This window comes from Vombatus ursinus, unplaced genomic scaffold (genome assembly GCF_900497805.2).
Source record: "Vombatus ursinus unplaced genomic scaffold, bare-nosed wombat genome assembly UNPS02005286.1, whole genome shotgun sequence".
NCBI lineage: Eukaryota > Metazoa > Chordata > Mammalia > Diprotodontia > Vombatidae > Vombatus > Vombatus ursinus.
In genome coordinates this window covers 622798-634662 of record NW_020945064.1, presented here as the reverse complement: position 1 = coordinate 634662, position 11865 = coordinate 622798, and the positions used below count along the sequence as shown (strand labels likewise).

General features: G+C 41.6%; 2 protein-coding genes across 3 annotated transcripts; one reads left to right on the top strand and one right to left on the bottom strand.

Moving 5' to 3' along the window:
• The first annotated feature begins 159 nt into the window (after positions 1-159).
• Positions 160-6578, top strand: TXNL4B (thioredoxin like 4B). Of its 2 annotated transcripts, none has more exons than XM_027847194.1 (4): positions 160-323; positions 1565-1733; positions 2442-2593; positions 3700-6578. In XM_027847194.1, the coding sequence occupies exons 2-4, from the start codon at positions 1602-1604 to the stop codon at positions 3863-3865; spliced, it is 450 nt and encodes a 149-aa protein (XP_027702995.1). In that variant the 5' UTR covers positions 160-323; positions 1565-1601; the 3' UTR covers positions 3866-6578. The 2 variants fall into 2 exon arrangements, with proteins under 2 accessions (XP_027702995.1, XP_027703004.1); XM_027847203.1 differs by lacking the exon at positions 160-323 and adding an exon at positions 364-485.
• A 425-nt stretch (positions 6579-7003) lies between these two features.
• Positions 7004-11521, bottom strand: HP (haptoglobin). Its single transcript, XM_027847185.1, has 5 exons — positions 11416-11521; positions 10114-10193; positions 9629-9730; positions 8845-8919; positions 7004-7947 (listed from the first exon to the last, which is right to left on the bottom strand). The coding sequence occupies exons 1-5, from the start codon at positions 11418-11420 to the stop codon at positions 7172-7174; spliced, it is 1038 nt and encodes a 345-aa protein (XP_027702986.1). The 5' UTR covers positions 11421-11521; the 3' UTR covers positions 7004-7171.
• Between the last annotated feature and the right edge of the window lie 344 nt (positions 11522-11865).

Genomic DNA, 11865 nt, shown 5'->3' with positions numbered 1-11865 from the left:
GCCCGAGAACCATAGAGCTGAGCCACAACCAAGCTTCCCCCCAGCGGGGAGGAAGCGCTAGAGCGGCCTCTTGCTGCGCCCCAATCACAGAGACTTCCGGCTTTCCCTGAAAGCCAATCGTACACCCCCGAATCCCACGGGCGAGGGAGCCCTGGGAGGCGTGGTCAGAATTGGCGGACCGTTGATTGGTAAATGTAGACGGAAGCGATTCAAGATCGAGGGATTTCCGGTCGGGCGTGAGTGAGATGAAGAGGATGGTGTCTTCCGTCAGTTGAGCTGCAGAGAGAGCCGGGAATCTGAGCGCGCCGACCGGGAAACTCGAGGTAGAAGCTGCGTGTGTGCGCATGCGCATCAAAAATGTTCTTCCGCTTCCTCTCCCATGACGCCCGCCTAAGAATTTGTCTTTTGAGGGGTTGCTAAGCAACGGCGGCTCGGGGAGGGTGGCTCGGGGCGTGTGCCTACAGACTAGGAAACCCAGGATGGAGGTGAGGAAAGTACAGAGGCCCCAGGGGCCTGGGTCTGGTCCGGTCTCTGACCCGAGGGTGACCTCGGGCCAGCCCTCTGGGCCTCAGTTTCCTTCGACTATAAAATGGGGGCGGGGGTGGCGATAGACTGAAAGAAATCATAAGTTCCCCTCCCTGCTCCAAACTCACCCCCCCTGCTGTGTGACAGCAGTGCCCCGTTGCTCTTTGCTGTCACCTCCCCCCTCTCTTGCTAGCACCGTTAATTAATTAATTGATTAATCGTATCCGTTGGATGCGTGGCCTTCTTGTGACCAGAGCATTGATCACTTGGTGGCCAGCCTGCTCGCCGCACTTGCCCCTGCTCGTTTTCTGCGTGGTGCTGGAGATCAAGAAGGCATGCACTGCATTGGGCAGACCTTTAGGGGAGGGAAGGGTGGACAACAGTGGGCATCGGCATCGTCAAAGTTAATGAATCGTTATTTGTTTGGTCTGCATTAGCCAATAGGTCCACCTTCCACTTGGGTATTTTGCAGTAGTTTTCTTAGCCCCTTGGCTAAGAGGGAACTTAGAGGTCATCTAGCCTAGCATTGTATAGGAAGGAGGAACATCAAGTGTGTAGCTTGCTCAAAGTCAGAAAGAAATAGAGCCAAAGCCAGGTCTAGGACTGTACTTAGCACAGAGATTGGCACAGAGCAGACACTGAAGAAATATTTATTGATTGACTCAGTTCTTTCCACCCAACTGAGTGCCTTTATTTCAATTAATAATTTATTTTGTCTTGCAGGATCAGGAAAGTACTTTGTTAAGTTATATAAATGTGAGCAAGTATCCCTGTGCTTTTACAAAAACTTCAGTCTTTGTGAAGGGAGTTGACAAGGATAGGTTGTCAGGGCTTTTTTTGAAGGATATGAATTTTAATCTAGGGTTTCCACAGACATTCCTGATGAGTTAGTGTGACATACGGTTTGAGGAAAAGTGTGTGTGTGTAAACTGTTATTCTCAGACTTGAATTCTTCTGACATCAAATAAAGTCATTCCAGTAGATCTCCTACTTTTGAATATGACTGTCTTTCAGCACTGACCCTGTGGCTTTATTTTAGGTCTGAGAGTGAGAACTAACATTTGGATTGGTTCAGGATGAGTCTCCTGCTACCCAAGCTTTCATCTAAAAAAGAAGTAGACCAGGCAATAAAAAGTACTGCAGAAAAGGTTTTGGTCCTCAGATTTGGAAGAGATGAGGATCCTGTCTGTTTGCAGATAGATGACATCGTAAGTATGTTCCACACAGAATTCTTTAGGCTTCGTATATTCCCCACTATCCCTATATAAAGTGATTGTAATGAAGGTAGTACCCAGAGAGATGTGTGCCATGATTATCATCCGTGCGGTTCTCTGCCATATCTGTGAACAGCAGTAGACCTATGAAAATATATTGACACAGTTGACTCATTTCTCCATTCATTCTGCATAGAGGCCTCACAAAGCACCTGAGATAACAGTATAAATTGTAGACAGGAAGAGAAGGCAAATGGGTGGAATGGATGAAATAAGCATTTATTAAGCACTGACTGTGTACTCGGCACTGTGATAAGTGCTTTTTCCAAATATTATTTCATTTGATCTTCACAACAGACCTGGGAGGAAAGTGCTATTATTGTACTCATTTTATGCTTGAAGAAACTAAGGCAAACAGGTTGACCAGGGTCACACTAATAAGTATCTGAGGCCAGATTTGAACTCAGGTCATCTTAACTCCTGGCACAGTGCACTGCCACTAGCTGCCCTTGATAAAAAGGAATATATGTGAACAGCTTCAGGCCCTCCCACGGAAGAGTGTGCCTAATATAGCATAACAGCAAAACTAAATTTTCCTAACCCTTGGTCCAATGTTTTCTTAACATACTACTCAGAAACACATCACAGAAACAACTAGCTTCTTCCTATTTTATAACCTCTATCTTTTTTTCAATTCAACAGCTTTCTAAGACTTATCATGACTTAAGTAAAATGGCTATGATATATCTGGTGGATGTGGACGAAACACCAATTTACACCCAGTATTTTGACATCAGTTATATTCCATCTACTGTCTTTTTCTTCAATGGGCAGCATATGAAAGTGGATTATGGGTAAGTGAAGTTGATATTACTTTGTCAATGTAATCTTAGAAATTTGCACTGTCAAAACAGTTATATTTGCTTGTTTGGTTTAAACATGATTTTTGTCACATGACAATCTTGAAATAATTAAATCTTGGAACTGATGTTTCCCCAGTTAGTATCCTCTATCTGAGTTTTTTCATTTCAAGGAAAAACTTAAATTTTTTCCTGAAAACCTTAGCTTTTTGCTAAACATTTCACGTATAAGTGATATAGTAATAATGAAAAATGTATGTATATATATATATATATATTTATAAAAATAATATATATACTTTCCCTTGAAAGTGGGAAGGATACAGCATTTTTAAAAAATCTAAAGGTACAATTTGACACTGTCATGAGAAGCAGCAGTTTTCCTGAGTATCATGAGTAAATGTCCATTTCCTACTAAGTTGGTTACATTTCAGTATAGAGTGACAGAATGATTTGTAAAATACTATCAGATTTTTGAATATGACTGATGCTAGGTAACTTCAAAGTTTGTACTAAGGAATTCTTTAACTTAAAATGTTTAAATATTTTTAAACTTCTAGGACCATTAATTTCTGTTTACAAAAGAATATAGTACACCTTATTTTATAACTTAAATATCCTTCTTCAACACGAAACTGATAGCAGTGCTTCTTATACAAAATGCAAATTCTTTCATTTATTTCTAGTTCGTTGCCTTTGTAGTCAATATCATTGACTGTTGCTGCAATTGAGTTATCTGTTTGTCTATGTTGCCATTTTGTATTTTCAACATAACTCCAAGTCATCAGCGATCATGCCTGCTTACCCATGCTCTATGTGTAGTAAGTGCTTTGGACAGTCAAATGTAACTTGGAAAATTTTGAAATTCATTCCCTTTTACATCAGACTTTGAGTTAAATCTTTCAAATGCAAAACTGCTATACTAAGATAACCCCCTAACAAATTGTATTCCAAGCCATATTTGCAGTTGAGGCCAGCACTGAGCCTCTTGTGTACAGTCTCCCTGTTAGTAGTTTGTCATTCTAGTTCTTCAGAAAGTTTTCAGTCGGTTGGTCTGAAGCACTTCCAAATGGGGTTCTTTCTTACACTGTTTCCTTTAGGTCTCCAGATCACACTAAGTTTGTGGGAAGTTTCAAAACTAAACAGGACTTCATAGACTTGGTTGAAGTAATCTATCGGGGAGCAATGCGAGGAAAACTTATCGTCCAAAGTCCAATCGATCCCAAGAACGTTCCTAAATATGACCTTCTTTATCAAGGCATTTGAAACATCGACTTGAACCATAGTTGAAGAGAGAACCGCAGTTGAAACAACACACGTGACCAGATATGCTGCTGTTGTGTGACCCTGTTTTCCTGAAGAGATCACACACCAGAGAGGGGAGGAGGGTAGAAAAGGTTTTAATTTTATATCAAATTCTAAAATGGTGTCAGACCCCTGATTAAGAAATCATATTGAAATTGTTGATTCGGGGGATGGGGGAGGTGGCTCATCGCTGATAGGCAAGTTTTGTTCTAGAGCCTTTGAAGTGTTGTAATAGCTTGAAATCTATATAAATTTCTGCAACAGTGCCCTTGTGTAGAGCATAAAGTAACACTCACTATTTGCACTGCTCTGTATGAGGTGGTTCTTATGGTAGCTGGAGGCTCAGACTCTCACCATTCTGCGCCTCATCTGATTGAACCTTTCATGGGATGAGTCTCTCCTAGCAGCCCAAGGCTCAAAAGAAGGAGAAGCCAAACTGGATTAGTAACAGCGGTGGGGAATCACCTGATTGGCTTCTGGACTTCTGGAATCTCCGATTCTTCCAGAGCCTCAGTGTTGCACCCTCTTTCCTCAAGAAACACTGTACCCCCATTTCTACAAGGATCATTACTGCAGTCACATCTCTTCGTGAGCATTTGTGGGAGTACATCTTTGGAGTCCTAATTTCCACAAATAGTTCTTCCTTAATTAAAGGCCTAATTAGGAGAATAAGGACCAGATCTGTGATTTCATTAACAAATGAAACTCTAAGATGAGGAAATTCCTTCTCCCAATGCAGGTAGCACTTTCTCTGCAACTCATACTCCTCAAATGTTGCCTGGAGGACCAAAAATTTAAGTGACTCACCCAGGGCCACACAGTCAGTGTATATAGAGTCAAGATTCAAATTCAGGTCTTCCGGGCTCCAAGGATACTTCTATTATGCCACCCTGTCTAAACAGAGTAAATAGTAGCTCTCTATAGTATTATTTTCCTTCTGAAGACTGAATGGATGAGAGCCAATAAAATAATTATTTTCTGCTGGCTTTATTGTTCCACAAGCTTTTGAAATTATTAAACAACTGATATGTGAAGATATCAGATATACATATATGTCTATATATGCACACATATGTACACATATGTATGAAGGGAATTTAATAGGGAAACAAAATAGGCTTTTGTGGAGACAATATTATCTTATGGTAGGAAATTGTACTTGAAAAAGGAGAGTATAATTTGAAGGGGGCAGTAGGATTAAACAGGTGGTGGTGTTGGGCTATCTGTGACCTAAACACTGAGAGAGACAGAAAAAGAAGAACTTTGTCATTGAAAGAGTTCTGGGATTTTCTTCTCTTCTTCCAGCCTATTTGAGCTGTAAGTGAACTTAGGTCTGTATCAAACTGCTTCATTTTCTAGGTTATTGTCATAGCTGTCTTCCCCTAGACTAACTACCAAACTCATAGAAGCAGCTGTCTGCATTCATTGACTATACTTCCTCACATTCTACTCACTTCTCAGCCCTATGAAATGGAGCTTCCTAATCCATCATTTGATTGAAACTGCACCCTCAGGCTTATCAGTGGGTCAACAAACATTTTTATTAAGCATTCACTACATGCTGGTGATCTCTTTAACTGCTAAGTCTGATAGCTTTTCTCAGTCCTCACCCTGCTTGACTGCAGCATTTGATATTTGTTACTACCCACATCTTTTTGTATTGCTTCTATTCCTTGGGGTTTTGTGACATCGCTATCTTCCTGATTCTCCTCCCACTTGTCTGATAAGTTGTTTGCTAGAACATCACCCTGTCCCATCACTTTACATGGCTGTGCCACAGGGCTCTGTCCTAGGTCCTCTTGTCTTTCTTTATACCTTCTCTCGGTGATCTTATCTGTTCCCTTTGCTTCAGTTATTATCTCTATGCAGATAACTCCGAAATCTACATATCTTGCTTTTATATTTCTCCTGAGTTCCGATCCCACATCACTAGCTTCTCCCTAGACATTTCCACCTCAACGTGTCCAGAATGGAACTCCGTGTCTTCTTCACCAAAGCCCACCCTTGTCCTCATTTCCCTGTATCTTCAAGAATACCACCATACTTCTGGTTACCCGGATACCCAATAGGAAGTCATCTTTACCTATTCCCCCTCTGGCAATAATGCCTCTCTCCTAATCCCAATCCAATCAATTGCTAAATCCGGTTGATTCTAACTCCAGAACATTTCTCTAAGCTGTCACCTTGGCTCCATTCAGACATTGCCAGGGAAGGTTCTCATCACCTCTGACGTGGACTGTTGTGATAGCCTCCTATGGGTCTCCTCTCAAGTCTTTACTTTTTCAAACCTAGCCTCCCTAAAGCATAGAGGTTGCTGCTGAAGATGCTTTGGCAGCTCCCTATTGTTTGTAGCATGAGAAACAAACTCGTATTTGGCATTTAAAACCCTGGCTCCTACCTTTCTTTCCAGACCATTTTCATATGGCTTGCCCTTTCTTTCTGTTCCAGACAAACTGGCCTGTTCACTGTCCTCTGTGTGCCTCTGAACAAGCTGTTCGCCATGCCTGGAATGCTCTACCATTCAAGATCTCCCATATGATTTCTTTCCTGATTCCTCCGATTATTAAGTGATCTGTGTACATGTTGTTTTCCCCCAAGTAGAATATAAGGTCCTTCATATTTCCAGGGCCTGCCACAGAGTGGGCACTTAATAAATGCTTGTTTAATTGAGTTACAGATACAGAAATTGAGGATTAGAAAAACTTATCATTATGCCTGAGGCTCTACAGCTAGCTTCTAGAATGTCTGGGAATAGAACCTAGACCTTTCCAGTCTTTTGCCATTAGACCTGCTGCCTTGTATTCAATAAAGTGCCAAAAGCCCAAATCTAAATAGAGAAAACATTTTCTCTGTCTAAATTAAATTAGATTAAATTAAATTCATTCTAGCAATAATGATGGAGCTTTGACCCAAGGTCTTTCTAATAGGGCTTTGATGTTTTTTCATGAGGAGAGTTCTTATTTGCCAGTGGTTCTGCCATTTGGATAATTTTTCACTCTTTTACTTGCTTCCCCAATGGACTCTAGCCCAAAAGGCTGCCCAGAATTGTACATGTGAGGATGACCAATGGACCAAGACTTAAAAGGAAGAGTACATGAGTATATTCAAGAGAACACTTTATTGTTTATACTTAGCTGGACTAGCTGCCACTAATTTACAGATATTTTTTGTGACATCCAACTTGCCTAGCCATATGTGAAATCTTGCCATCTTGTGCAACTCATTACAAGCCTTGAGCTAAAAGCAGAGTTCCAGCCTGCTTCCTGTCTAGTTGGTGGCGATTGTCTCTTGGATCCAGTCCAGGATGGAAGGCACTTTCACGTAAACGCCATATTCAGCCACTGCACAACTCTTATCAAAGGACAGAATACCTGCTGCATACCAGGTATCATCATCCTCATCACGAATGGCAAAGGCACCACCAGCATCACCATAGCATGTGTCTTCGTTGAATCGGGTCAGACCGGCACAGAATGTATGTTGGTTCAATATGGGCTGGACTCCAACAGGACTCTTTTTTCCCTTCTTTTCTGGGTCTGTGCTGCCTTCATAGTGTTCTATACATTTGTCGTTGTCAGCCACAGGCAGCATGACATACTTCAAACGTTCAGTAAAGGCAAAATTGCTATTTCTTCCCCAACCAGAGACATAGCCTACACGCCCCACTTTTATGTAGTCTTTCTGGGGCAAGCAAATGGGCATCACCTTCTCATTAACAAGTACTTTACTTTTAAGTTTGATGAGTCCGATGTCCACTTCGGAGTGGTTGGGGTATAGAATCACTCGATCAATGTCCACAGGCTTCTTCCCCAGGAAGAGCTTCAGGGTAGGGGTGATGTCTTCGAGAGTGGCATTTTCATCATGACTCAGAAAGACGTTTTTAGCTGTGGTCAGTAACCATTGATCGCTAATCAGAGTAGCTCCACTGCTGAGATTTTCCTGGGAAACCATGTGACCTTGCCAGGGAAAACTACCGTTGGCATCTAGTGAGCCCCCAATGATCCGCTGTAGTGGTTTGGCTGGAATCACAGGTTTTCCACATACTGATAGGAAAGAGAAGAAAAGCAAGGGCTAAAAGATGAAAGGGATTCCCAATCTGTGAGACAGGGTTAAAATGCCATTATAATGAAAATTTTTGTACAAGAAAGATGTTCGAGCCCTAGCCAATGACTGCCTTATTTAAGCAGCATTCATTATCAGATCCATTTGGACAGTCCCTTGGGGTTCATCTGAAAGAGTTCAGCCTGGGGTAAAGGATAATTCGTAGTAGCCTTGGTCCGAATTGAGTTTAGTGACACACTCATCCTACAGGTTGACCGTATTCTACCTAGAAAGAGGTGGAGAATTGGTGGAACAGCCCCTAAGGCTTCTTGCTCACCTAAGAAATTTCTGCATATACTTGAGGAGTCAAGAAAAAACTCAGGCTTTTATCTAATCTATAGCTTTATTGAGAGGTATCCTTGATTCATTCATGGCTTCCCTTAAATTTTTCTTCCTAAATCTCTCTTATCTTCTTTGGTTCTGGAACTCTAGATTTCTGAAGCAGAAGACTGAACATTTTTATCTGTCAGTCAACAAGCCTTTGTTAAGTGCTTGCTTCCTATGTGTGAGTCATTGTGCTAAATCTGGGAGACAGAAAGGAGCAAAATGTCTTTGCTGTCAAGAGACTCATATTTAACTGATGTGGGTCCCTACATGTCAGCTCTAATTTATTTTGATCAGATGTCAATACTGTCCCAACTTTATCAACAGATAACTGCTCAATTCTCTACTTAGTTTGTTGTAGACCTTGTTTTTCTGAGAGCTTCAAATTCCCTTTCTCTTGAGTAAGCCAGATGAGATACATCATTGCAACAGATGTGTGACCTAGCTTTTGATCCATGCCACCCAATTTGCTTCCCACACTATTTTTCTTCACTCTCATAGTTTCTTGTGCCTACCTGCTTCACATGTAGGTAGTTTTTCACCAACATCCTTGTTAGTCCACTGTTTCTCGTTATTTAAGGTATAGAGGCCTGAGGAAAAATATGAAAAAGTGCCAAAAAAAGATTGAAATCAAGCAGGTAAATTCTGAAACAGAACTACTAAAACTGAGAACTGGAATGAGCACAGAAAAGCCCCAGATGCAGAAAAAAAAATAAAAGAATTATGCTAGGATCCATTCAACAAACTTTTTGAGTGCCTATTATGTGAAAGGTTCTGAGAATACAAATATAAAATAAAGGATAATCCCTCAAAGTGTTTACAGTATAGTAACTGAGCAAGGGTTCTTCGTCTTATATGTGCCATGACTTGCTTTGGAGGCCGGCAATCTAGTGAAGGCAGTGGACCCCTTCTCAGAGCCATGTTTCTAAATTCATTTTTTTTTAAAATAGAGATTACAAAAGAAACTAATTCTTCTGAAATGTATTTATCAAATTTCTTTTTAAGTTCACAGACTCCAGATTAAAAATCCCTGCTAAAGAATGCCAAATATTTCTTCTTTTATCCCAAAGACACTCGTATACATGACCTCATTAGATCCTCACAACAGCCCTGCGACAGATTGGGTGGTATTATCCCTATTTGAAGAAATGGGAGAAGTTGTAACATCCCCAGGATTACACTAGTAGGACTAATTCCTCATGGAAGTCATGGACTTCTGGAAATTATGACTCTGGATCACTGACTTTTATCCCACTTCTGAAGGAGGAGTGTATCAAGGAACAGTCATTCAAGGCTTACCATCCCCATCACTTTTCAGTCTGTAGAACTTGTCACATTTATAGCGGACTGCATGCTCGACATAGCCATGTTCAATAGGAGGGGGTCTTGGGCAGATGTCATCTGTAAGGAGAGAGGGTGAGGAGGTCAGGTTAAGACACCAAAGCAGAACCCCACCAAAGCTTAGATGAGAAAAAAGACCCCATTGCTCAACCAAAAGCATGAAATAAGCAGCCACTAAACAGTAGGGTCCTTAATACTTTACATGAAAGTAAAAGTTAAGATATTGATGAGAGAGACACACTTGCCCCAGAATGCAAGGGATTCGACATTAAAAACAAGATTAGTCTTCTCTCTAGGGCTGCAGATTCATCGAGATGGTAATAGTACTCGGCTTTGTCAAGGTCACACCAAGTGCTATAAATCGGGGAGCGGCAGAACCGATGGTCATCTACCTCGCTTCTGCTCTTCACAACCCTCCCAGGCCTTACAACATGCACACCTACTTTCCATATCCAGCACATCATTTTGGGCATCTGCAGACAGCAGTCCCCAGAGAAGGAGGGCAACGACAGTATTTAGAATCCTATGGAAAGAAAATGGACAGAGTGGCAATGCCAGTCTTTCCTTTCCCCAGTGAAAGGCTGACCCCCAACACAGACATAGGCATATAGCATGAAGCAACCTGAGAAGAAAAACAGGGCTTCTAGGACCAATTCAGTTCAATAAGCATTTATCAAGCACCTACTGTAAATTCTCTAGGCACTGTTAATATGATTCTTTTAAAAAATCCAATCCCTCCCCTTAAGGAGCCTTCATTCTACTGGGTGAGAAGTTGATTCCCTGGAAGAGATCCCCTGGATCCCCAGTTGCCACCTGCTACAAACCAGCCCATATCTGTATTGAAAGTGAGCAGCTGTAGAAAGGGCATAAGAAAATCCATAACTGCTGTCGGTTGGCCCTAATTTCTGGCAGCATCCAAGAGACAAAATATAAAAAGATACACAAGTCATCCGTGAATAGTAATAAATTTTTTTTAAACTGGCATTTGCCAATAAAGTTTACAAGTCATTTTTCATGCATCATCTCATTTGAGTTTCACAACAACCCTGTGAGGTAGTAACTATCCCCATTTTTTTTAAACAAACCTGTGGTTTCATTGGCCTAAGAAGCTCCTCTGCCAATACAGATTGGTGCTATCTCTGCAACTTTAGCACTAAGAAGCACTCACCAAGGGCTCATAACCAGTGTGGTCCCACAACCAGTATTGGCAAAGAAAGGACCTGAAGCCAGCTCTCTATCCAGTACAACATTTTATAACCAAGGAAAGGGAAGAGAAATCCCAGAAACACTAGCAATTCCCCTTCTCCTTTAGTCAGATAGTACTTAAGATACTTAACCATATCTCCTGTCTTGCCTATCCCTCTGATAACCATCCTGACAGCATGGCATGCAGAGAGATTCCAAATGGATCTAGATCAAATTTAAGGAGGTGGGTCAGTACAAATCTCCTGGCAACCCTTGTTAAATGGAAACCCAGTGGTCTCAGGGAAACGAACCTTCCTCTTGTACTGTGTTACCTTGGGAAAGACACCAAATGACATCAGAAAACACTTGCTAAGAAATAACAAAATGAGGGACAGCAAATCCTTCAACAAGTACATAGTTCATTTGCCCTGTTTGCATGGGGGGCCCATTTGAATTCTACTCCTTCCATGCCTAGTGCCTCAAGCAAGAAGAAGAATGAGAAAAAGAAACAAAAAAAGGGGGAAAGGGGGGAAAATAAAGAGGGGAACAAGAACACCTACCTCATCTTGGGTTTGTGTTGTGTCTGAGAGAAGAGTGCTGTGAAAGGGGTGGCAGCACTCTTTTTATCCCTCCATTGCTGCACCCAGCCCCCTTGCAGTTTTGCAATTCCAGTGACCACATGGCCTTGGCCTTGTTGAGGCCATTGGCATTGCTCAATAGCAAAACCACAAACATGGGTTGGGGGGAGGGGAGAGCTAAGGTCTTGCATCATATTTCAATTTCCCTTACTTTTTTTTTCCTGGTACTTCATAAACTTGGCAGCTCCATGGCCCTAGGATTCTGCCAGAAAAGTTCTTGGAACCAGCTCTTGAGAAGGCTGGGAAGAGCCTTTCTGGAACACATTCTGTGTTTCTTTCTGTCATTTCCAAAACCAGGAGGGTTTTTTTTTCAGCTATTATTGACCCTTTGTGAACCTGCTGCATTCTTCCTTAGGTGAGGCCTTGTAGAAA

What these genes read in the sequence shown, in the direction of transcription:
- HP (XM_027847185.1), bottom strand. An exon ending in TGATGTGCTGGATATGGAAA is followed by an intron (nt 9,731 to 10,113) that starts GTAGGTGTGCAT and finishes CTCTCCTTACAG; the next exon opens with ATGACATCTGCCCAAGACCC. An exon ending in ACTGAAAAGTGATGGGGATG is followed by an intron (nt 8,920 to 9,628) that starts GTAAGCCTTGAA and finishes ATTTTTCCTCAG; the next exon opens with GCCTCTATACCTTAAATAAC.
- TXNL4B (XM_027847194.1), top strand. Translation starts at nt 1,602, where the DNA reads ATGAGTCTCCTGCTACCCAAGCTTTCATCTAAAAAAGAAGTAGACCAG. An exon ending in GTTTGCAGATAGATGACATC is followed by an intron (nt 1,734 to 2,441) that starts GTAAGTATGTTC and finishes TCAATTCAACAG; the next exon opens with CTTTCTAAGACTTATCATGA. An exon ending in CATATGAAAGTGGATTATGG is followed by an intron (nt 2,594 to 3,699) that starts GTAAGTGAAGTT and finishes TGTTTCCTTTAG; the next exon opens with GTCTCCAGATCACACTAAGT.